This window comes from Cryptomeria japonica, chromosome 3 (genome assembly GCF_030272615.1).
Source record: "Cryptomeria japonica chromosome 3, Sugi_1.0, whole genome shotgun sequence".
In the NCBI taxonomy this organism is placed as follows: Eukaryota; Viridiplantae; Streptophyta; class Pinopsida; order Cupressales; family Cupressaceae; genus Cryptomeria; species Cryptomeria japonica.
Genome location: NC_081407.1, coordinates 251244717 through 251270668, shown reverse-complemented (window position 1 = coordinate 251270668; position 25952 = coordinate 251244717). Strand labels below are relative to the sequence as shown.

The following is a 25952-nucleotide window of genomic DNA, read 5'->3' as shown; positions in this document are numbered from 1 at the left end:
TTTAGTTTTTCTCTTGGATGTAAACTACCAGCCTAAATGAAGAATTCGACAAAGTTTCACAACGAAAGGAGCATGTATCCCATTTCTCGCAATGAACAAGGAAAAGAAAGTTTATTAAAAATAAAGAATGTTTATGCTCTGATATTAATATGGATGAATTTGATCACCTTCCTCTTTTTATACACGCAGCGTTAGTTCCCTTCTCACTTTTTTTCTTTAATAAAATAAAAAAATTAATTAACAAGGCAAAAAAATTAAAGAGAATTTTTAGATAGCAATAGTTATCACTAAAATCTAAAGAATGAAAAGTCAAAGAGATTTGCCACTGAACCGCCGCTTGAGAGGTTCAGAAGAAATTAAAAATTCACAAACCAACCGGATATTGCTTTGATGAAGTCGCAATCCATGGTCACAACTCAGATCCTTTATGAGATCACTAACATAATCATTGTTCCATTAGTAATCTTTTAACTGCTTGACCTTTGCCTTTCATTACTGCACATTGATGTTTGTTCATGTATTACATGTTATAATCTTTCATAAAGATAATACAAGGATCTTTTTGTCACCCTAACTGTTTAAGTGTTCCTACCCTTACTGTGTACAATTATTTCTTATCTTGAAGATGCGCTAGGTCTGCCACGCATGGACCAACATATGTTTCTAATGCTTTATTGACATTAGAGATAGGATGGGGACGTGATTTGTAACTGATTCAAGTGTGAGCTGGGCCTATTTGGAAATTGAATACATTCAAAGCTGCACAGTGTGTTCTATCAGCATGGCTTAAATTACACACATTAAGCTTTGATTTTTAGACTTAAAAGCTTTAAACATTTAGAGTTGACTGACATTCTCTAGGCTTAATATGTTGCTTAGTGTATGTGGTTTAATGCTGGCCGTCTCACCTTGCTACCAAGGAAGTACATCATATATTATTAAATGTTTTGACTTTAGTTTGTTGTCGTATATTGATTTGTCATTATGTTTGGAGACAATAATATAATGGTGGAATGGACTTTAAGAGTAGGATGCAAACTAAGTGCCTTGACTATTAACAAAAGGCTACAAGGCACCAAAATAGCGAGAAAGGGTGAACGAATTGTGTTAGAACATTAAATGGAAGCCACTTTATAGAGAGAGAAGTGAAAAAAAAATAGGCTAGATTGATAATAGTCTTTAAAATGGAAATTCTATTTGACAAGTATTCTTATATCTAGAGAATCAAAATTCAAAAGCAATTGATGAATAAGAATTAATGGGAAAGATAAGTGGAAATAAATAAGCGCCCACATATGCAATTAAGTTATTGGATTAGAATAGTAGGGATGATAAAGAAAAGACTATTTTTGGTCTTTCTCTTTCCAACTCTGAATCACACCACATAGCTCTAGATAAATCATCAATAGAAATTTGGGATAATTTGAATAAACAGTTTGGATCAAAAAAAGTCAATGCAAAATTTTCTCTAAAATTTCAATTGTTTAGGTTCAAAATGAAAGATGGAATCAGAATGTCCAACCATATAAGTAATTTGAGGTCTCTCATTAGGCAACTATCATAGGTTAAGGCTTCAGTAGATTATGATGATTCCAAAGCTATATTGTTAAATAACTTGCCTTCAAAATACAATAATGTTATTTTCACACTCAGTCAAATTACATCACAAAATTTAGAAGATATGATTTTAGCTCTTTTAGTAGAAAAAAAGAGAACAAAATAAGATTCAGAAGATGATACTCATGTTAAAGCTAGCTATATTCATATAGCAATGATAAACAATATTGTACAATAAAAAGAGAAAATAGATGTTTTTACTATAAGAGAAATGGTCACATGGTATGGTTTTGTATAGTTTGAGCTAGTGAGCTTCTTCAAGGAAAGCTCAAAGATCAATTAGATGAAGGAAATTTAGTTGCATTGAGGATGAGGATTCACAAATGATGATTTTAGTAATGGATCCTGTGGTGCTGCTAATTTTGTATTAATACATTGGACCTTCACTTTTTTAGGTCAGTGGCATCAAAGGATGGAGTAAGTTCTATGATCTCAAGTAAGCCTCTCACTTTGAGATGGTGCTTACATGAGAAGCATTTTTGGCTTTATTCTTTCTTGCTTTCCTTTTAATTTTTTTCCCTTTTCACCACTTATAGTTTTTCAAGAATACATATATTGTGGAGTTTGATTTTTGGAGATAGGTTTGGGGTTTGTTCAAGAGCTCAATTTGGGTGGTTTCCCAAGTGTTAATGAGACTATGAATCAATAATTATCACCCTTACAAGGACTAGAGACTACATGATGGAGAACTATGTGTGGATCTCAATATGGATTGTAGTCTAGAATAATTTGGTGTCTCTGATTCGAGAGTTCAAGAGTGAGAGCTCAAGGATTGAACTCAAAGCTACACCTTTACAATGGTTGACCTTTCAGGTCACAAGGCAACTTGATGGAGTTTGGATTGATTCAAGATTTGTTCTTCAAAGAAATATCTTCTAAAAAATGTGTATCTATTTTTTTTTATTGAAAGACTTGAGATATCAAAGAGTTTGTAACTAAAAAGTAATCTCCAAAGAATGGTTTAAAAAAAATTAATATCATAAGGCTATAACATATATTAGGTTATGGATATTAAAATTTATAGATATACATATACATATTAAAGCTGATAACTATATTAAAAAAAATACAAATTATATAACATACATATGGAAAAAATCCATTTGGATAAAAAACACCATAAAGCATAAGTTTATTAAAACACTTACGAAATAGACTATATAAAATAAATTGAACTTGGAGATGTTGCTCCTTATTTTTACATGGTCAATAACACATTCTATGCATAGTAATATGACTCATTATAAATTTTTAATTTACACACTCTCAAATGAGAGGGAACAAGAGGAAGGGTGGAAACATACTCAAAGGGGTACTAGGCACAACTTTTTAATAATCCTCATCCACAAATATTAATCTAAATTATTAGATTGTAAAAATATTGAATTTGATATGTTTAATAAACTTTATAATATATTAAGGTTCTACAACCTTTTATTAAAAAAGTTCTTGATATGATCCCCGATAATTTGATAAAATTCAATAAGGAGGCCATGAAAACTTAGGCTTAAATTTGATTTCATTGAAAAAAGAACACACTCAATACCTTCCAAGAAAAAGATATGATCAAAATAAAGACTATATCCAAAATCAATTTTAATAGAGAAATACTCCTTGACGATATGATGTAAAGTCTATTTTTTCTCTTCTTTATATAAATTTTTATAAAATTTATTGAATATCATGGAAATTTCAACAAAATCAGTATGTAATCCATGCTCATATTATATGACTTCATTTCTCTCTTTTTCATGCTTATAATTGAAATATTTAAAGAAAAATTTAAACCCTCTGTTTCATTCCTTGATTCAATGAAATCTAGCTCTTATCTTAACATCTTTATCTTCATAATTATTCAATTTTTATAATTGAATTTCAATTACACTAACAGAAATTTGAATCTTTTTTATTATTAAGACCAACATTCAACATTTTCTTAATATGTTCAAGCATCCCATTAAGATATTTTTCTCTATGTTTCCATCTACATGCCAGCGAATCTATAAAACCATACACCATCTATATAATCATCATTGTATTTAAAAAGTTAAAATAAATTCGAAATAATAAAACATGCACTTCTTCACGTTGAGAGTCTTTGTTTCAAACCTAGGGAAAAATAATATCCACAGATTTGTGAAATATTAATGTCGTCAATAGATCCAAAATAAGAGTTTGTACATACTCCAACGAAGGGAAACGTGGCATACGCAACATTTTGGCAAGTTGGCGAATCGGATTCCTAAAGTTAGTTAGATATTTAGGTGTTTTATATAGTTAATTAAACTTGAAGTTTAAGGCACTTGCTATATGTTATTTTTTTTTTAATATATATTTAGTCTCTTTTATTCGCCCACTAGGAAATTTTCAACGATTTCATTATTTTAAGGAGATAGTTTAAAGTCCAAGAGTTGGTCAACACGTTTCTAGGAGTAACTTTATAGGCTTACGACAAATAATTGGTAGTCTTAACAAATTCTAAATTGTATGGTTGACTTAACTCTACTTTTATATGTATTCTTGTAAAATTATTTGTTACATTTAAATTATTATATAAATATTTCAAACTATTTTATACAATGTATGAATAAATAGTAAAAGACAATGCATATTTAATTATTAAAAGTAAGGAATCATAAAAATATATATAATTTCATGTTTAGGTGACTGTTGTTTGTCTTTGATTTGAAAGTGTGTTATTTTTAGACATGTTGACAAGTGTTGTATGGTTTTTAGCTTAATTTAATATAAATATCTAAAGTCAATTCTTTTAAAATTGAAAGGAAAGCTCTTATCTATGTGTTTTGTAAAATGAAATGTTGGTAAACATTTATTCTTTTTTTTAAAATATGGTTAATAATAAAGAAATTGTAATTTAGTCAACAAAATAATTTTAGTATTATAGAGTATGTTGTTTTTATCATATTATTTTTAAATTAATAATTGACTTATATTTATTTTAAATGTTATTTAAGTGTATTATTTTTTTCAATTATTCTTCATTCTTATTTAAATTTAAATAGTTATTTTTAATATAATAAATTAACACCTCTAAAATCAATTTTTATATTAAAAATATTGTCATTGTAAAATTTAAACTATCAGTCATTAAAAGATAAATATATTATAATATTAGTTTTAACACATTATAGATTTTGATGTGTAAATTGCATCTAAAAAAGATTCATTTCACAAAATTCATTTGAAAAAAAATTGAATATCATCTCTTTAAAATAGAAAATATTTGAACTATCAAAATTTAATTTCCTTACAATTTTTCATAAACTATTTAATTTTATGAATAAAAAGTTAAACTCAATAACTTAAAATTATTCAAAATAGCATGGAAAAAATAAACAATCACTAACCGTTATTTTAATTTTTGGGGGGATTGCACAAAAGTTGATGTCTCATCGAAAGGTTTAACAAATAATTTTCAAACATCAAAGAATTTCAATTTTCTATTATGTATTCAAGCACGACGTCGACGGAGGAAAAGGATAAATTAGTTCACAACTTAAAATGAAACAGACTTAAAGAATTTTTATCGTAAATTAATTTTATAAGGATTCAACGTGTTTTGACAGCATGATATCACAGCATTTTCTACGCGACGAAGAAGGAGCCCACACGAAGTAGATATTGCTTTCAAAAAAATCTCTTAGCAGTTCGCGGCTGTAGGGTAGTCTTTTGAATTTTTGTGTGCTTGGGACTCATTCCACCCAAGAATGATTACTTTCAGAATTCAGACAGAAACATCCAATTATTGTGCTTGCCATCAATTATTGTAGTTAGTGTTTTTATCACCTACGGAAGCTCTTCAACAACTATAAAAAGCCATTGCTCTCTCAAATGTTTCCACACAACAAATTATTTCTATTCTCCAACCAAGAAATATCAGTGCAGTTTATCAATTAAGCTGCATAACAGTCGATCATGGAGATTAATAATCTCATTACATGCATTGTATTGGTAGTCTTGTCTTCGAGTCCTGCCAATGGGCAGCTCAGTTCGACGTTTTACGTCACGACATGTCCCAAGGCACTGTCGATAATCAAAGCTGTGGTGAAACAGGCAGTCGCCAAGGAAAAGCGCATGGGTGCATCGTTAGTCCGCCTTCACTTTCACGACTGTTTCGTTAACGTAAGACTCTCCTGCAACTTTTACGTTATCTGGTTTCTTGATCTCTTAGATTACTATTTCAATATAACGTTGTTCTCAACAATTGTTGTTTTAATTTCTAGGGGTGTGATGGGTCGATACTGTTGGACGACTCCGCAAACTTTACTGGATAAAAAACTGCGGGTCCTAATAACAATTCTGTGAGAGGATTCGACGTGATAGACAACATCAAGTCTCAAGTGGAAGCAGCTTGCACCGGAATTGTTTCTTGTGCCGACATTTTAGCCATTGCCGCTCGTGATTCAGTAGTTGAAGTAGCTAATTTCCTCCTCCACCCTGTTTATTTTACCCAGTTACTATAAATCGTTAGTGCTGTTGTGGGAGGGATTGAATAAAAATAGTAGTACTTTTACTATTAATGTGAGGGAGATTCATAAAAAATAACATTGCTGTTAGAGTTGATGCAAGAGACACAATATTGATATTGATTAGAAAGAATATTGTTTGACATTGGTAGTTGGGAGGACCAATATGGAGAGTACAGCTGAGGAGAAGAGATTCGAGAACTGCAAGCTTGAGTGGCGCAAACAGCCAGATTCCTGCACCTACATCCAGCCTCTGCACACTTATCTCATCTTTTAGTAATAAAGGTCTTTCTACAAAGGTTATGATAGCCCTTTCAGGTCATTTTATGTTATATATGTTTGAATAGCAATTTTATGCTGGTTGTATGCTAGTTAAATTGGCATTTATGTTAACTCAAGGAGTGACTGTTTTGACGACTTTCAGGTGCTCATACAATTGGTCAAGCGCGGTGCACCACTTTCAAAACTCACATCTATAATGAAACCAACATAAACAGTATATTTGCTACTTCTGTTAAGGCTAAGTGCCCAAGCACTAGTGGTGACAACAACTTGTCGCCCTTAGATGTTCGAAGTCCCAATGTCTTTGATAACAAATACTACATAAATCTTAAAAGCCAGAAAGGACTTCTTCACTCTGACCAGGAGCTATTCAATGGAGGATCTGCTGATTCTCAAGTAACTACCTATTCTAACAACCGAAATGCCTTCTTGCTTGATTTTGCAGCTGCCATGGTGAATATGGGTAACATAAGTCCTCTCACTGGCACCAATGGAGAAGTTAGAAAGAACTGCAGAAACCCAATTAGGAAGTATTATTTCCAACTCACAGTTCAATAAAGTTATGCATTAAATGGGTGTCGTCACATATGTTTGTAAGAGATTGTTTTCTTGTTGGGAATTCACCACAGTTGCAAAGCCTGTGAGGAAATACTGTACTGAATTGATTTGAATAAAGTAGTTTTTCTCTTGGATGTAAACTACCAACCGAAATGAAAAATTTGAGTTATTTTCACAACGAAAAGAGCATATATCCCATTTCTCGCATCAAACAAGGGACCAGAAATGGACGGTCTATTTCAAAGGAAAAAGAAGAATGTTTATAATAGTGAACAAGGAGAGAAGGTTTATCAAAAATGAAGAATGTTTATGCACTGATATTAAGATGGATGAATTTGATCGCCTTCCTTCTTTTATGCACGCAGCGTTAGTTCCATTCTCTTCTTTTCTGAACAAAAATAAAAATATTGGTTAACAAGTCAAAAAGATTAAAGAGAATTTTTATAGAGCAATAGTTATTATTAAAATCTGAAGATTTAGAAGTCAGAGAGGTTTGTCACTGAACCACCACTTCAAAGGTTCAGACAGAAACAAAAATTTCACAAATCAAACAATCTTAAATAAAAAAATAAAAATAATAATAAAGGGGTGAAAGAAATAAAAAAGATTCATCAAAGGATAAGAATTTTCATTATAAAACATTTCATTTATAATTAGTTTTAGAAGTTTATTTAGCTAGATAAACTAGAAAAACATTCCATTCACAAGAAATATGAATAAAGAAGATTGAATCAATGTTTTAGGAAACATGGAGAATTTGCTCCACAAAAGATGTCAATGGTGAAAAAACTCATCAAAACTTCCTTTCTTTAAAAAAGAAATCAGAATCATGGAATCTCTCACACAAATAATGTTTCGCTTCCAACCCAACTTCCAAACATTCTCCAAAGTCATAAAGAAAAACATATCTCTATATAAATTATTAATACCAAACACGATAGTGAATTTTATTTTTTGAAAAGTTGAGAAAATTTTGAACTTAGTATTAATAGTATAAAATAAGAAAGTAATAAAATCATATTCTAATAATTTTCTAAATATATTCTTAAAAAACTTCTTTTTTTTTTTTCTTAAATATCGATTTAATAAGATACAAATTAACTCATTATTAGAATAACTTACATAAAGTTTTGAAATAATTAATTGAACAATGATTTTCTTATCTTTTGTTAAACTTTCCTAGTTTCTTTAGTGCCTTCACAATGGTTTGATCACTCTCACATTTTTTATTAGAACATTACTTTTTAATGATCTCATAAATTCCTTTATTTTTTAGAGATTGTTAGTTTGTGGAAAAACTTCTTGATTTTTTATTTGTTCAATCCTGATGACAATTATTGTTGTTTGGAAATATTTTTTTCTAGATTCTTCGTTTATATCTATCCATTAGATTCTTTTTTGCTTAAAAATAAAAATGCATAGTATATAACTATTACATTTTGCAGAATTATCATAGTCTTTAACTTTTTCTTAGATTCATCTTACAAATTTGGGTAACTTTCATAAAGGACAAATATATTCCATAATGTATTTGATCAAATCTAGCAAAATACATTTTCTATGTAGATTCTATTTTTAATTTCAAGCAAATTAAAAAACTTATCTAATATTTTTAATATTGTTAAATGTGTTAATTTGTTTCTTTAGCTTGTTCAGTTTTGTTGTTCTAAAAGATTGATTTTAGGTGTATCAAAACTTTATTCATTAAAGGAAAATGACGCTTTGGAGCTGTTTGAAACCCTTGGGTGGTGCGACTAGGGTTTCATCTTCAGGGTCTGAGGTGAAATTCTCCTGCCATGGCCAGGCGAATGATGGGTTTACAGGGTCGAGAAGAAAGACTGCATACGCGATCAAGCCTATTGGTAATGGCGACGCTGAAAGCTTGGCTGAACATATGCAGAGGAAAGACTTTGGGGGTTTTTTGGACGGCTCTGACCTCTGCAGGTTTTGATGGCACATAGAAGGCTAGAGTCACGGAATGCGAGCGGCTTACCAATGCTAACCAGAAAGAGGCTTCGAATCTGATGGTAGATAAGGTTTTTGCAGCGTCTCAAGGTTGCGATCCCGCCAAGCGCAAAAAATTACAGGTTGGGTTGCAGAGAAAGGCGACGGGAAGAATGGGGGTTTTAATACCAACATTAAATGTTATTGCGATGGATCTGGAAGCAGAGGCGGAAGAAGAAATCACTTCGAATGTTTCAGTTTTCTCTAATCTTGGTGTTATTGGCCGATTCAGGGGCCTTTGGCCAAGCCTTCCGAAGTTGCATTCCTAGATATCTGCCCACTAGGAGCCTATTCTTACAGGTCGTGTTCAAATTTATCCGGCAGCAAAAGGGTTTTTCATTGCTGTTTTTGAGAACATTCCGGACAGAAATAAGGTGTTATGTGAATATTTTTGGTGTTGGGAGGACAAGTTCTCTCTGATGCTGAAGCCATGGCATCCTGACTTTAATCCATCTATAGAAGCTTTTGACAAGATCCCTCTATGGGTAACGCTCCCTAATCTTCCTTTTCATTTGTGGTTTGATTCTCTTTTGGAAGTAATTAGAAATGCGCTAGGGGATTTCTTGATGGTAGATGTTGATTCGTCAAGTCTTCTACATTTCACCTATGCTCGTGTTTTAGTTGAAATAGATGTGTCTAAAGGGTTGCCTGCAGAAATCTTGATAAAAACATCTAAGGGACACTGGGTTCAATCTCTAGACTACGAAAGGACGCCCTTTAGGTGAAGAAGATGTCATCAAACAAGACATGTGGCTGCACAATGTAGCAAAGATAAAATGCCTAGGGAAGCTTCTTGGTGGAAAAATGCTATAGAACATCACTACACGGTTGAGAAGAAGGTTGATAAACAGAGGAGTTTTTCCCAAGTAGTGGCAAAGGAGGCAAAAGATAGGCCGCAAGAGACATCTCCTCAGGGTGTGGTTGCTACTGGTGGTAGTGTTGATGATATGTGAGTAAATTCCCAATCTAATGCGGAAGGCACTCTAGATGTCGGTGTGCCTTCGAATTTGGGTGCACATCCTTCTTTGCATAGTGTTAAGACTATCACTTTTGAAGGTAAAATGGTGTTGATCAATACAAAGCCTTTTGGGAGGGAGAAAAAAAAGAATTGCAGAAGCGCATGAGGAAGTGGAGGAGAGTGTTGACAACCACCTTCAACAAGATGGAAGGATTATCATGGTAGGGAGGATGGTTGATTGTAAATTGCTAGAGTGGCAAGAGGAGGCAGCCAAAGTGGAAGATGGTTGGATGACTGTGAAAAGCAATAAAGTCAAAAAATCAAAGGCATCCTTTGATGATTCTTCGCTCTCATATGAAGAGTGGAGCAAAATACAAATCTTGATTGTTTTCCCTATGAATGTTGTAGGATGGAATTTGTTGGTGGGTGTTTTCTGGTTGATGGTTGTTGAGTCTTTAAAATGCAAAGTTGTTAAGCAGTGTAATTTTATTTTTAATGATTAATAAAATATAAATTGTTAAATGTGTTTTTAACATTTGATAATATTTTTAATGAACACTTTTTTTGTAACATGCACAACATAATCTACAATAAAATCTCTTCATAATATTTTAAATACAGATTATTAAGGTTGATGTTTAGAATGCACATTTTTATGTTATTTTAATTTATTACTAATTTTTACATGAAAAAAAATATTAATTTAAATAATTCTTGATAATGCCTCAATATTTTATCATATATTTTTTTTTTCCTTTTTGAAATAAAGCCAAGAGAACTCTATTTAATTAATTTTCTTGTTAGCTAGTTTTCAATGTGTGCTATAGATATATACTTGTTTATAATTTTTTGAAAGTTAATTTTGAAGGTTGTGTAAAGTCTTATGTCATGATGGGCATTGTATTAGAGGAAAAATCATACAACATAGAATATTTGAGATATGAAAGGTACATGTAAAAAATTTCATATACAATTAATAAAACTTGTTATTAAAAATCATAAATATAATAAATTTTTTAATGAATATATTATAATCTTAATTTTAATCTTATTCTCTCTAAACTTAATGAAGAAAACTAAATTATATAAATATTTTTTTAACATTTTTTAAGTTAAATTTAATCAAACTGTGTAGTTTTTATTTGAATATTTTTATAATTTTAAAAAAATAAATTATATTCTCTTGAATAAAATTCTCTTCTTTAATGCATGGTATATTTTTTGAACATTGTTATTGTATTTCGATAGTTATTTTTTAAATTTTAATTTTAATTTAGTGTCATGATTGATTATAATAACTTAATTGTAAATAACTAAAAAAGTATCATAATAAAATTGTTAGTGTAGAATGTATTTTATTGAATAAGTATTTATTCCATGAATTTCTACACATCCACCTTAGATAGGTCATGTGGAAAATCGGAGAGTTGATCACTCTCATCCAAGATACATGTCACAACTTCTTTTCCACTCAGTGGAGCTTACTTGCCACCACTCATATAGTGTTAGGATCAATTTTTTATATGACCAAGTCACTATATCTAATGTAAACACATTGTTTATGAATTTATTTAAATTTTGGTATTATCAATTTTATTAGTCAAACATAGTTCTAATATATTAGTGTAAATAAAATCATTACATAAGTAGTTACTTGTAATGAATTTCTAGATTGACCTATTCACATAGAAGCTTATTTTTTCTTAGGTTGTATAGTTTTTTGTCTCGCCTTATGTAGTCGAAACATGTGTACTCACTTTGCGAGACACCTCTTGCACACATACACACACACTTGCCACTCACTAGAACACTTGTCAAGTGTGTTAACAATTGTCTCATCCTTAGAAGGATAGTTAGTCACTATGTCCAACTTGCCTACCGCTACTAGCTTGCCTATATATGCGTCTACTTTGTAAGTTATATTCAACTCCTTCATAACATTCATTTGAAATTTTTTGTGCTCATAACATGTTGAAGTTGGGTTTTTTTCTTTCTAATCCTAGCTAATCCCAATAAAAACTAATAAAAATATCTAAAAAAATAGATGCCAGACTTTGAGCTTTATAAAAGGGTATATTTTTATTTTCATTAAAATGTCACTAATGTGAGAAATTTTAGATAGTTTTAGATTTAAAGATTCTGCATAAAACCCTCTTGCTTAATATCTTATGGCTTATAATATTGCATTCATAATCATCCACAATATGTTATGTAATTAAATTATATTTTCAGTGGTTTCTTGGGTGAAAGGGTTTCACCCAAAACTCATTTTTCCTGATAGCTATATAATTTCAAGTAAAACCATTATGCTTGAAGCTATTTAGGATGAATTTTTTTCCTCGGGACATTTTTTTGAATAAAAGTGACACAAATATAAACTTTACCCTAAATTTTTTAGTCAACATGTAACCCACAAATGGAAAATACCTTTATACTTATGCCCTGACTCTAGGGTTTCATTTTTAAAATTTACCTTTTTCCTTTTAGGTATGATTAATATTTAGATTAATCTTTGTATGTTTTTTGTTTATTTATTCATATTAGGGTTTGAGTTAATGTTTCTTAATCTTGTATGCACATGTGCTCATCTTCTCTTCACCAATTGATCTTTTATCATGGATTATCACAATCCATTGTGATTGGGTTCTATCTATACATATATGTTCTTACACTTTAATTTATGATTACTCCTTCCTTGATACTTTGATATGATTTTATCATATGCATGGAGGTGTTTCCTTATGAGATATCATTCTATCATGTTTTATTTTATTTTATATATCTTGTTACTTCTTATCATTTTATCTTGTTTCTTCTTCTCTTCTTACAACTAGTGATACAAAGATGCATTCAATGACATATTAGCTTTAACCACCTCGCCTTCTTATGTTAATGATACTTTGACCCTAACCTCTCATGATGCATCTAGGTATGTAATATCACGTGATTTTGATATCTCCATAGTGAGCTTATCGATTCTACATCTTAGTCTATCTTTTCATGTAATCAAATAGGGTTTTCCTATATTAGAATTCCCATAAAATTAATATACATATTCTACCATCATACGAAATTAACAATCCATTTTCTATATATTTTCACTCACGATCTTATGATGATATCTTTAGTGATGCTCATAGTACAAATTCTACATCCTTTTTTCATGTGGTTAATGACCTTGTTTCATTACAATTTTCACTATAATACATATAATTTTGACATATGATAGATTCATATAATAAAAATAATGATGTAAAATTGTATTTTAAACCATTCTTATCTTCACCTTTTTTTTCGTTTGTTGATATCATTAAAAACAATTCTCATAATTTTTCTTGTTATTTTATAAATTACTTCACTATTATTCCTAGATCATGTTCTCTAATTATAGTGGAGACCCTTTTTTTAAAAGACTAAGTTTTCCGGGGTATATGCTCCGCAGTCCATGGCAAAAAGTGTGGAACACACAAGTTGTCTATCCAGTATACACATTTGACGTGGAAAATCAATTAACTGAAACGTTAAACCTTGAATTTCAATATTCTGGACAGACAGAAATTGCCAAAGACAGGCAAGCAAATATATTTTTTGCAGTCTGAAAACCATATTTTTAAAGTGTTTGCTTACCCCAACGCGGAAATAACAAGCCGTATTTTCGCTTTCTGGAAACCATATTTTTAAAGTGTTTGCTTTCTAAATACTCTAAGGAATCTTCATCATTAAGATACTGACTCAAATATATGAATGGTAGTCCTTAGTCCATGCGTGCTAAGATGGTAGTTAAGACGTGTGGGCCGCCATATGTGGGATCGTTTTGCTCGCCTCCAATGGAGCGAAACCAGAAGCTTACAGCTTACTATCAATAGTTGCCGATGAAGTCGATGAAATTGAAGTGATAACCTCTTCAACGACTATGACAAGCCAACGCTTCCCCTAATCTCTTCACAGAAATTGAATTTGTACAGTTTATGTGTTGAATTGCAGAGGAAGCAATGACGAGGGTGTTTGGTTCCATTGCATGTATTGCGTTGATTTTTCTGAGTTTGAGTAAAGTGAACGGGCAGCTCAATTCGACGTTTTATGACAGTACGTGTCCGAATGTATCATCGACAGTTCAGGTGGTGGTGCAACAAGCGATCGCCAACGAAACGAGGATGGGCGCATCCTTACTCCGTCTTCACTTTCACGATTGCTTTGTCAACGTAACATTCTTAACTATCCAATACTGCGCTCACTTTTTCGGTGCCTGCTCGCACTTTTCAAATGGGTGATTTGTTTTTTGCACGGGAGCGACGGGTCGATACTGTTGGACGACTCGGCGAACATAACCGGAGAAAAAACCGGTGTTCACAACAACAATTCTTTGAGAGGATTCGACGTGATCGATACCATCAAATCACAAGTCAAAGCAATCTACAGTGGAGTTGTGTCTTTGTGCAGACATTCTGGCCACTGCAGCTCGTGATTCTGTGGTTGTGGTAACTAATCTTCTGTTAATGAACTCTGTATTCGTATTGGAATTATCAATATGGGAATATTTAATGGGAAGAATGTTGTTTGAAACTGGCAGTTGGGAAGACCATCATGGACAGTACAGCTGGGGAGGAGAGACTCGTTAACTGCGAACCTAAGCGGTGCAAACAGCGACCTTCCGGCCCCAACATCGAGCCTCAACACACTTATCTCAGCATTTAGTGCCAAGAGTCTTTCTACTCAGGACATGATTGCCCTTTCATGTAATTTTGAACATTGCATATAAGGAATCAAATTCTGAGCTAAATTTTCTGCTTGTGTTTAATGGTGTTGAGTGTTTAATGATGTTTAGGTGCTCATACAATTGGTCAAGCGCGGTGTAGTGTCTTCAGAACGCATATCTACAATGAGACCAATATCAACAGCACATTCGCTAGTTCTGTACAGGCTAACTGCCCTTTAAGTGGTGGAGATAACAATTTGTCGCCCTTAGATTTACAAACTCCCACTCCCTTTGACAACGATTACTACATGAATCTTATGAGCCATAGTGGATTCTCAGGTTACTATCTATGCTGTAATGTCCGTCAAAATATTCTAGAGAAACACACTAACATATAAAATAGGGATACCATTTTTTAAAAAAAATATCACATAAGCTAATACAACATTTATAATCAACTACTCGTATGCTTTCAACATTCATTAACTTGAAACACAACTACTCATCACGAATATAATCACCAATCACGTTATGCAAGTGGAAATGAAATACAATACATCAATAGCCATCTAACTTCCCCAGGGTAAATCAACTCCACTGCTTAACTACACCCTTAACAATTCCTAATTATGATGTCATTTAATTTCCATAATCCATATGCAATCTAACTTACTATCATTAATTCCTTTCAGATAATCATATATAATTGATTACTTTATCCTAGAATGTTTGCATCCATTTATGAATCCTCAACCATCCCATAAGGTTCATTTTAAGCACCAATACCAAATGTTCCTAATCCCAACCATAGATTCAATATCCACTAATCTCATTATTAAACAATCTCAAGATACACATGATACATCATTTACCTAATAACATCTACTAGATACATGAATACAATGTCTTTTACATCACTGAGTATAACTCTCTATATACAGTTACATCAAGGATAATACCAATACAAATGTCAAATGAATCATATTACAATAAACTGCTACAAATATCCATCCATGAGCTACAATGATAGAAGCCACATCCACGCATAAGAGAGCATCCAATGAAGAACATCCCAATGGAAGAAAGGCACCAACCACCTGACCATATGGAACCAAAGGAACCACCCCCCGTGCTAGGAGATGACACAAGATCCCACACACAATCTAGATCTAAGCTGGCACCTAACAACCAAAGAGAATGCAACACTATCACAAACCAAGAAAAACATACCAAACAACCTCCAGACGCATATCAACAACAAGACACAAGAAACTAGGATCATCATGTAGGGAAAGAGTGTCATCACATGATACCACATAGGATACACATGCAGAACCATCTCAACCTTTGAGGAAATCAAGGGAGTTCGGTATACTTGGTTATCAGATCTTCTACCTCACTGTTGTACCCAATCCATGAGATAGGCACTACACAACACATTTATTATCTTGCTTAGATGAGTTACTCTACCCAACCCACCTAGTATTAATTATTATGTTATCATTTATCAATTACAATAGAAAACCTCCAATGAGCTATCCAATCAGTCTAGACCTTGGCTCTCTTACTCAAGAATCCTAGCAGTCTATTCCTCCTGACCTCGTTAGACTCATGGAAGCCCACTCCCCCTAATCAAACAATAAAGCTCATAAACCAAAATCTGGCTAACCAAGATAGAACATAATAAATACGCATTGAGCCAATAACACAATCCAACATGGTTACATAAATATCATAAAGCAAATAACCATCATCGTAGCAAGATATTATACATCTTGCAACCAAATGAATAATCAAATATTATATTAAATCTCTACTCTGGACAACCAAGAGCACTTAGAAACACGACACAACCTCTGAGCCGACCCCTTAAAAAACTGAGAATCAAAAAGAGGAAACTACAAACTCCAAAAGGTGAAATAATACAGTCAACATAGAATAGCACATATGATAAGAAAAATAACGCATATAACTATTTCTTCAGCGCGTATGATTGATCCTTCAGCACATACAATAACTGTTATAGTGCATTCAACATACGTTTTAGCGCATATGATCTACAGTTTAATGCATATGGAAAACAATTTAGTGCATATGACAATTTAAGTAGTGCATATGACAGATTAAGTAGCGCATATGACAATTTAGGTAGCACATATGACGGATTAAGTAGCACATATGACAGATTAAGTAGCGCATATAACATAGAAAGGAAAAGCTATCAAAAAAGGCTAAGTTAAGACTTCAAATTAAAAATCAAGGAAAAAAATCTAAGCCTTGAAATGAGACTAAAAAGTGACACCCAACCAAGACCAAAAGAAAGATGTAAACAAATCAAAATAACATAGAATAATCAGGAAGAATTCTCCCTTCCAAAACTACACAACAAATACCCAAACTTCACAAAAATGGAGTTACCAAAAGCCTCTTACAGCCCATAGAGAACCCAAAACAAGACAATACTCCATCAAAACCACAACTAAACACATTTCAATCAATAATTGAGAGAAAAGAGCAAGACTCCATTAAAGACAAAAATACAGAGTTGTATATTCACAACAACAACCATATCCCCAAATTATTTTTCCCATTTCCTAAAGTTAAATTATATGTAAGGAAATATTTTATAAGCCAACTATACAAAATTATACTAATAAATTATTTTCCCCAAATCTCCCAAGAATACGTAGAGAAGACAATCTTTTCAAATCTAAAAATACAATGTAAGAAATCCTCCGACCTGGTAAAAGCTAAAAATGAAAGGACGAATTTGTTGAAGACAGTCCAACAAGCTACAATCCAAATCCCTCCAAGTAATCAAAATCCAAAATCGCAGAAAATACTTCTGGAACCAACCCCTATGAAATCACAAGAAAGCAATTAAATAGAAAACCAAACCAAACCATAGAATAAGTCGGCCAATAAAAATAATAGGCAAAATAATATTCCTTACCAACCCATATCAAACTCCAAGGTAAAAATAAATGAGATAATAATTAATTTACTTACCCAAAAATTCAACCAATCACACGAAAGGGTAGGTAGAATAATATTTAATCAACCCATCTCAAAAACCAAGGTAAAAAAAATAAGATATTATTTAATTAACTTACTCAATAATTGAACCAATAGAATGAGAAGGTAAGTAGAAAGAATATATTAATTATCTCAAAGTGTAAAAGGAGAAATAATAATAATACTCATGGGCACAATTAACTATAAAAGCCCATGAACAGAATAGCCAAAGGTGTACAGACAAATACTCAAATTAATAGATAATATTTATCCAATGATCATAAATCAATAAATACTTAATTAATAATATAAAATCACCTATTAAATATAAACCTCAATAAATAAATAAATAAAGGCTATAATAAATAAATATTCTAATTAATAATAAAGTCTTTTCTTACTAAATGATAATATTAATTCCAAATCAATTAATTAAAAAATGGATAATAATTATCTAATGATATAAAATCATTTATCCAATATTACTCTTTTTGAATTAATTATTAAATATTATTACCAAATATTTATTTATTTTATTATTGCTAACTATATTTATTTATGTTATTATAAACTATATAAGTCTATTAATTTAATTTAACAATATTAAATTATATAAAGTACTTTAATTAATTAATAATTAAACCAATCAATACATTCAACACTCCAAGAATGCCAACAAGAGACAACTCAAGAGATCACTCAACACTGAACTACAACTCACATAAGATTGACAAGGGTAATCAATCTCAAACCTAGAGCGTAGGATAGGATTTTATGTATCTCTGATCAACTTGCCATTGGGATAAGACATGCTTAGACCTATGAAGCCTGATGGAGTTGATGTTTGGTACCTGCACAACCTGCATCCACAAGGCCACTATACAACATATACAATACATAACAACATGCAAGTGATAGAGAATCACAATGGCACATCCCACTCGCAATGAGTGATGTGACATCATCCCTATCACAAAGACAGTAGAAGACACTCGCAAACAATCAAGCAATATCATAATCATCATCATATCCAATATAATTATGAATTAGGTTTAGTACATGGTTAGATACCATCAAATCATCATAAAGTAAACTAAGCTATATCAATATGATCTATTAATGCACAATAGACAAGATTAATCAGGAAGGGACACTACATCCTACCCCCCTTGGGCTCGACTTACTCCTGGAAGTCGCAAAGATTAAGTTGAAACACACACACATTAATCCAAAAATTCCTTGAACATAGACAAACTAAAATTTTTCCTTTAGGACAATTACCAACAATACACCTAATCTTCCTCATTAGAGGATTTATCAATCAATAGAACTTCCTAATCCAAACATTTCCTAGCCCATAGTAAGATAATGACAACTAAATTTTCCTACATATGCTTTATTTATTCACGATAAATACAATACAAAATAGATAATAAAAGTCACAAAACTTCTACTAATTACAAAAAGCATGCTAAATCATTAAAATATTTTCAACAAAGCTTCATTTAATCACATTTCGCAAGACAAATCTATAATTTATGTCACAAAATTAGCATCTATGTGCAAAAATCACAATAACTCACACCATTCAAGCTTGACAATCACTCTTTTAATAGCTAGTTACACACAATCAATAAGTCAGATATACATTTTGTACATAAGCACTTACTAAAGCTAGGAAATTTGTAGTTCATTTATATTTAACTATTACAAATGTCTCAATTTCAAATGTACTTCTATCTAATATTTCATAAAATCTAGAAAGTTACCATTACTTTTCATCCTCTTAACATGTTTATCTACTCGATTATCATCATCATTATGTAATTGTTTACTAATATAGTGCATATCTCCGCAATGTTCTCCCTTGCACACACTATCAGAGGTTCCAAGCGAACATGATAGAGACTACTCATAACACAAGACGAGGGCCTACAATAATCAATGCCCAAAATAACCACTAGAAACAACAATTAACAACAACAACAAAAAAGAAAGAGAAGAAGGAAATAATCCAAAAAGGAAAACCATCAAATCATGAAAGATTACCAATGAAATTAACAAGGAACAAGTGTGACAAGTGCCACTATAAAGATCAAAATAGATAGAAGAATAAATTATAGAAATCCAAAAATCCAACGAATCAACACAACATGGCCAATACATTCAAATCTACATCACGAGGCGACCATTACCAGTCATGCCAAAGGGAGTAACTGCTACACAACCTCCAAGGGTAGAATGCCCTAGATATGACAGAGAGTGCGTACGAACATTTAAGTCCATACATTTATTATATATATCTACACACCTTGTTAATCTTAATGCAATGCATTCTCTTGTAAAAGTTAAGTAAAAGATAGAGAGAACATTTTCTAGGGAGAGATAGAGCATTTAATACAAACTTTTCCAATCACATAATACAAACATTTTAGCTTCTATACTTTTTAACAAATTAATATATTACTCCAACACAACAAGTTATTCTTGTAACCATAACATTAGTTAAGGGACATACACTATCTCTACAGAATAATCATTGGTTCCTTGCTAGCATTCAAAAGTCAAATACAAGAACAAATATGCATATCGCACATAGTTATTATTTCTAGAGAGAGGTAGGGAGAGAACATAATGCATGTATATCTTAAATCTCTGAGAACAACTCAATCAAGAAAACATTAAATCACACCACACAAGACTAAGAGAAACAACCTTAACTAGAGATCCCAGTGTTTGCAACAATCACTCTAATACTAGATGTAATGCCCTCCAAAATACCCTAGAGAAATATAGCCAACTAACATACAACTAGAGATAATAATTATTTTCCCCAAATTTCCTGAGAATACATAGAGAAGACAATATTTTCAAATCTTAAAATACAATGTAAGAAATCCTTCAACTTGGAAAAGCTAAAATTGAAAGCTTGAATTTTCTGAAGACAATCCAACAAGCTACAATCCAAATCCCTTCAAGCAATCCAAATCCAAAATCGCAGAAAATACTTCTAGAGCCAACCCCAATGAAATCACAGAAAAACAATTAAATAGAAAACCAAACCAAGCCATAGAATAAGTTGGCCAATAAAAAATAATAGGCAAAATAATATTCCTTACCAAACCATATCAAACTCCAAGGTAAAAATAAATGAAATAATAGTTAATTTACTTACCCAAAAACTCAACCAATCACACGAAAGGGTAGGTAGAAATAATAAGATATTTAATCAACCCATCTTAAAAACCAAGGTAAAAATAATAAGATATTATTTAATTAACTTAATCAATAATTCAACAAATAGAATGAGAGGGTAAGTAGAAAGAATATATTAATTATCTAAACGTGTAAAAAGAGAAATAATAATAATAATCATGGGCACAATTAACTATAAAATTCCATCAACAAAATAGCTAAAGGTGTACAGACAAATACTCAAATTAATAAATAATATTTATCCAATGATCATAAATCAATAATATAAAATCACCTATTAAATATAAACCTAAATAAATAAATAAACCAAGGCTATGATAAATAAATATTCTAATTAATAATAAAGTCTTTTCTTACCAAATGATAATATTAATTCCAGAGCATCAAATAAAAGAACGCATATGTATTAATATTCAATAAAAGAGTTCACATATACAACAAGTACTCTACCTTCAATATGATTAAATTTATATGGACTAGATATTATGCATTTGAAAAGTGAATCAAAACTCACGAGCCAATAAAATATCTAGTCTTTCCACATATTTATACTATATATTGTAAATAAATAATCCATATGTTAAAAAAAAAAATTATGAAATGTTGGTCAAAATGGACCAATACTTGTACACATGAGAACCTATAGATGTATAAAAAAGACATAAATATATTCATTAAAAAATGAAATAAATAATTTTTGTTCCAAATAAAATATCATACCTATCCACTATAAGTGTGTCATTTATAAATTAAGATGCTCATTTAATAAAATAAGATGCCCACTTAAACAAGTATTGTTATCACAGTGAAAAAATATTGTTCTTATGTGTACAACTATTGGCATAACAATATATATGCATTGGAGTATTTCATATTAATAATTTGTCTTCTCACAAATATAAAATGCGAGTACAATAAATACCTTGTATTTTTCTTTAAAATGTAACATATTGCCAAAAGGTTTTAGTGTTTAAATATTGGTCCATTTGTGTTGGACATAACTTGTATTCTATATAATAATATGTTGTTTTTATAACAAAAAATATTTTTTTGTGTTCAACTATTGGTCCCTTTGTGTTGGATATTAAAGTTAGAGATAACAAACATTTATGATTACTAATAGGTATTTGGTTCATTTAAGTTGCATATAAGTTGTATTTTATAAAAAATAAAATATTCTACTAATAACAAATGATATTTTTTTATTTAAATACTGGAGATTTTTAGATTAAGTTTTGGTAGAATCTTTAAAAAGTCTTTTTTTCAATACTTGGCACGAGGTCCATGTTATTTTGACAAGTTGCATGATGAGTCATACCTTCAAACCTTAGTTTTAGATAGTTAAGTGTGCATTTTACATTTCTAGAAAAAAAAAAAGGTCCTATGATATTCTATATAATGGCTACATGTGGACGAAGTTAACCCACATAACTACTCGTCCCTCTCCCCTATATATAGTTTCTTTGGAATTCATTCACAATAGATCAAATAAGTGTGAAATTGAAGTGACATGTAGTTAGGTCTTGGATGACATTTGATTCTATATTGACAAATACTATAATTTGGGTTACATTCCCTTTTATTTGATAGAGAATTAAAAAGGAGAGGATATATAATTATAATAAGAAGGGTTTGTCTATTACTATTAGAACTGAAAAGGATTCAAAATTCTATTCATAATGTGGATGGTAAATTAAGAAGCACTACTGATGGGAGAAGGGAGTTAGAAACTTTATTCATAAGTTTGATGTTAACTATTAATCTCCATAGAAGAGCTTATTAGGCGGATTAGAACTACTTTTATCTGATAGAAAAGAGGCAAATTTAATACATGAAGTTTAGGAATCTACAGTGGCGTAGGTTTAGGGAGGTAGTTGGTAGTATTGAAGATGATAATAGAGGTAGTTGGACGTCAATATTCGTACTAAATTGCAATGCCCAGGAAGTCAATAGAAAGCTGGCAAAAAAGGTGCAGATTGTAGGCCAGAATAGACAGTAGAGCATCCCAGTATAGAGAAGAATAACAAAAATGTCATTCTTTAGATTTCGGTCGGTCATTCCATCTCAGAAATTCAACTTTTTTTTAACAAAAACTTGCAGAAAGAAAACGATTTTGGAATTTATAATAATAGAAAACGTTTTAAAAATATACTATTATGAATCACATCTGTGGAAAGTAAATTAAAAAAATTCGATCTTCGGCGTACTCCTCCGTTAGCTCCGCCGCAACAATGTTCTAATTTTTAAACAGCAAGAAAAAGGAAGCTTGATCGAAGAGAATGAGAGAATTCTTCCCTAAATTATTGACATTACTCCTAACGAAAAGACAGTTAGAGAACATTTTCAAAGACTTTGCGGGGTATATGCTCCGCAGTCCATGGCAAAAAGTGTGGAATATGCATGTTGCGTATCCAGGACATAGTATAAACATTTGACGTGGAAAATTAATTAACTGAAATGTTAAACCTTGAATTTCAATATATTAAAGACAGGCAAGCAAATATATTTTTTCCAGTCTCAACTGAATCGACAGCTTACAACAACGCGGAAATAACAAGCCGTATTTTCACTTTCAGGAAACCATATTTAAGTGTTCTCTTTCTAGATACTCTAAGGAATCTTAATAATTAAGATTCTGACTCAAATATGTGAATGTTAGTCGTTAGTCCACGCGTACTAAGATGGCGGTGAAGACGTGTGGGCCGCCATATGTGGGATCTTCTTGCCCGCCTCTGTGGAATTAGTCCAATGGAGGGAAACCCAAAGCTCACAGTCTACTATCAATAATTGTCGATTACGTCGGTGAAAATGAAGTGATAACCTCTTCAGCGACTATAACAAGCCAACGCTTACCACAATCTCTTCACAGAAATTGAATTTGTTCAGTTTATGTGTTGAATTGCAGAGGAAGCAATGACGAGGGCGCTTAGTTCCATTGCATGTATTACGTTGATTTTTCTGGGTTTTAGTAAAGTGAACGGGCAGCTCAATTCAACGTTTTATGACAGTACGTGTCCGAATGTATCGTCGACTGTTCAGGCGGCGGTGCAACAAGCGATCGCCAACGAAGCGAGAATGGGCGCATCCTTGCTCCGTCTTCACTTTCATGATTGCTTTGTCAACGTAACATTCTTAACTATCCAATACTGCGCTTACTTTTTCTTTGTCTGCTCGCTCTTTTCAAATGGGTAATTTGATTTTTGCAGGGGTGCGATGGGTCGATACTGTTGGACGACTCGGTGAACATAACCGGAGAAAAAACCGCTGGTCCAAACAACAATTCTGTGAGAGGATTCGACGTAATCGATACCATCAAATCACAAGTCGAAGCAATCTGCAGTGGAGTTGTGTCTTGTGCAGACATCCTCACCCTTGCTGCTCGTGATTCTGTTGTCGCAGTAAATACTCTTCTCTTGATAAACTATGTATTTGTATTGTAATTATCAGAAGGGGATGAATTATAGAGAAAGAATGTTGTTTGCAATTTGGCAGTTGGGAGGGCCCACATGGACAGTGCAGCTGGGCAGAAGGGACTCGTTAACTGCAAGCCTAAGCACTGCAAACAGCAACATTCCGGCGCCGACATCGAATCTTAGCGCACTTATCTCATCATTCAGTAATCAGGGTCTTTCTACGCAGGACATGATTGCCCTTTCAGGTAATTTTGAACATTGCATATAAGGATCCAAATTCTGAGCTAAATATCTACTTGTGTTTAATGGCGTTGTGTGTTTAATGGTGTTTAGGTGCTCATACAATTGGTCAAGCGCGGTGTACTGTCTTCAGAACGCATATCTACAATGAAACAAATATCAACAGCACATTCGCTAGTTCTGTGCAGGCTAATTGCCCTTTAAGTGGTGGAGACAACAATTTATCGCCCTTAGATTTACAAACGCCCACTACCTTTGACAACGATTACTACATGAATCTGATGAGCCAGAGTGGACTTCTCCATTCCGACCAAGAGCTTTTCAATGGAGGATCTGCTGATTCCCAGGTAACTACCTATTCTAACAATCAGAATACCTTTTTCACTGATTTTGCATCTGCTATGGTGAATATGGGAAACATAAATCCTCTGACAGGTAGCAGTGGGGAAGTAAGAACCAATTGTCGAAAGCCCAATTGAATGGTGTATCCATCCATACCTATGATTTAAAAATTGTTTTCGTTGCAGTAATTACTCAAACGTGTTCTGCAGATAATTAAGTTATTCAATAAAATTTGATATATTTGAAAGGTGTATCCATACTTTTGATTTAGATAAATTAATTTCTTGCTTTAGTCGGCAGAGCTTATCTGCCGACAAAGTTTACTTCGCCAGTCCACTCACTCTCGAGATTCACTGTCAACCTGATAAATGTTTTCAAGTAACTCGAATGAATGATCTGCAATGTGGAAAATGTGTATTGTAAAATTCTCTTTAATTTATTTTGCCTATACATTTTTGGAGCATTGTAATTTTCTAATGAAAAAGAGATTATAAATAGAATGTTCTGAAACAAAGAAGAGAAAAATATTAAATATTTATTAGTGCCTTTTTAAAAAAATATATCTGTCTCTCTCAGTTTAAAAAATGTTCATTAAAGCTTGACAGCGCACAACAAGTATCACAGTTACGTGAAGAAAAACACTACTTTGTTTAGTATATATTGAAGGACAGATGAACATCATGAACAATGGTAAGTTTTCAAGAATTCTAAGAGAATAAGATATTCAAAAGTCTACTTCTCTCGCCAACAAGATTAAGATATTTATTTGCATTGCTGATGGTTTACTGTTTTGTTTCTGATTTAATTTTGTCAAACGCATTAATTGGGTGAAAATTACATTTAACGTCAGTAAATTTGAATCTTGCCTGGTTGAACCCTACACGACCTTGGTTTTAAAATCTTCACGTAAATTTTTATGAACGATGGATTACTGCCATTGAAAACACGATGAAATGGACATAAATTGGAGTAGGATTTTTGAGTGAGACTTTAAGTTCACATATCGTGAAGAAAGAATAAATGTTACACTTAAAAGGAAAAAAGTTTCTTTGAGACATACACGCTATTAGTAGAATGTCTAATAGTTGTAAGAATATTGAGTTTCAAGGGACTTTTAAAAGTAA

General features: G+C 31.9%; 1 protein-coding gene and 2 pseudogenes across 2 annotated transcripts; all 3 read left to right on the top strand.

Moving 5' to 3' along the window:
* The first annotated feature begins 5553 nt into the window (after nt 1-5553).
* LOC131874076 (cationic peroxidase 1-like) lies at nt 5554-6944 on the top strand (annotated as a pseudogene).
* Nucleotides 6945-9724: 2780 nt separating this feature from the next.
* On the top strand, nt 9725-15000 carry LOC131874075 (cationic peroxidase 1-like; annotated as a pseudogene).
* Nucleotides 15001-23693: 8693 nt separating this feature from the next.
* Nucleotides 23694-25164, top strand: LOC131037449 (cationic peroxidase 1-like). Of its 2 annotated transcripts, XM_059218214.1 has the most exons (5): nt 23694-23956; nt 24040-24231; nt 24326-24491; nt 24580-24833; nt 24922-25164. In XM_059218214.1, the coding sequence occupies exons 1-5, from the start codon at nt 23747-23749 to the stop codon at nt 24937-24939; spliced, it is 840 nt and encodes a 279-aa protein (XP_059074197.1). In that variant the 5' UTR covers nt 23694-23746; the 3' UTR covers nt 24940-25164. The 2 variants fall into 2 exon arrangements, with proteins under 2 accessions (XP_059074197.1, XP_059074196.1); XM_059218213.1 differs by having other exon boundaries at nt 24580-25164.
* The last annotated feature ends 788 nt before the right edge of the window (nt 25165-25952 follow it).

Coding starts and splice junctions, on each gene's coding strand:
- LOC131037449 (XM_059218213.1), top strand. CDS start 23,747: ATGACGAGGGCGCTTAGTTCCATTGCATGTATTACGTTGATTTTTCTG. Junction 24,232..24,325: donor CTCGTGATTCTGTTGTCGCA/GTAAATACTCTT, acceptor GCAATTTGGCAG/TTGGGAGGGCCCACATGGAC. Junction 24,492..24,579: donor GGACATGATTGCCCTTTCAG/GTAATTTTGAAC, acceptor AATGGTGTTTAG/GTGCTCATACAATTGGTCAA.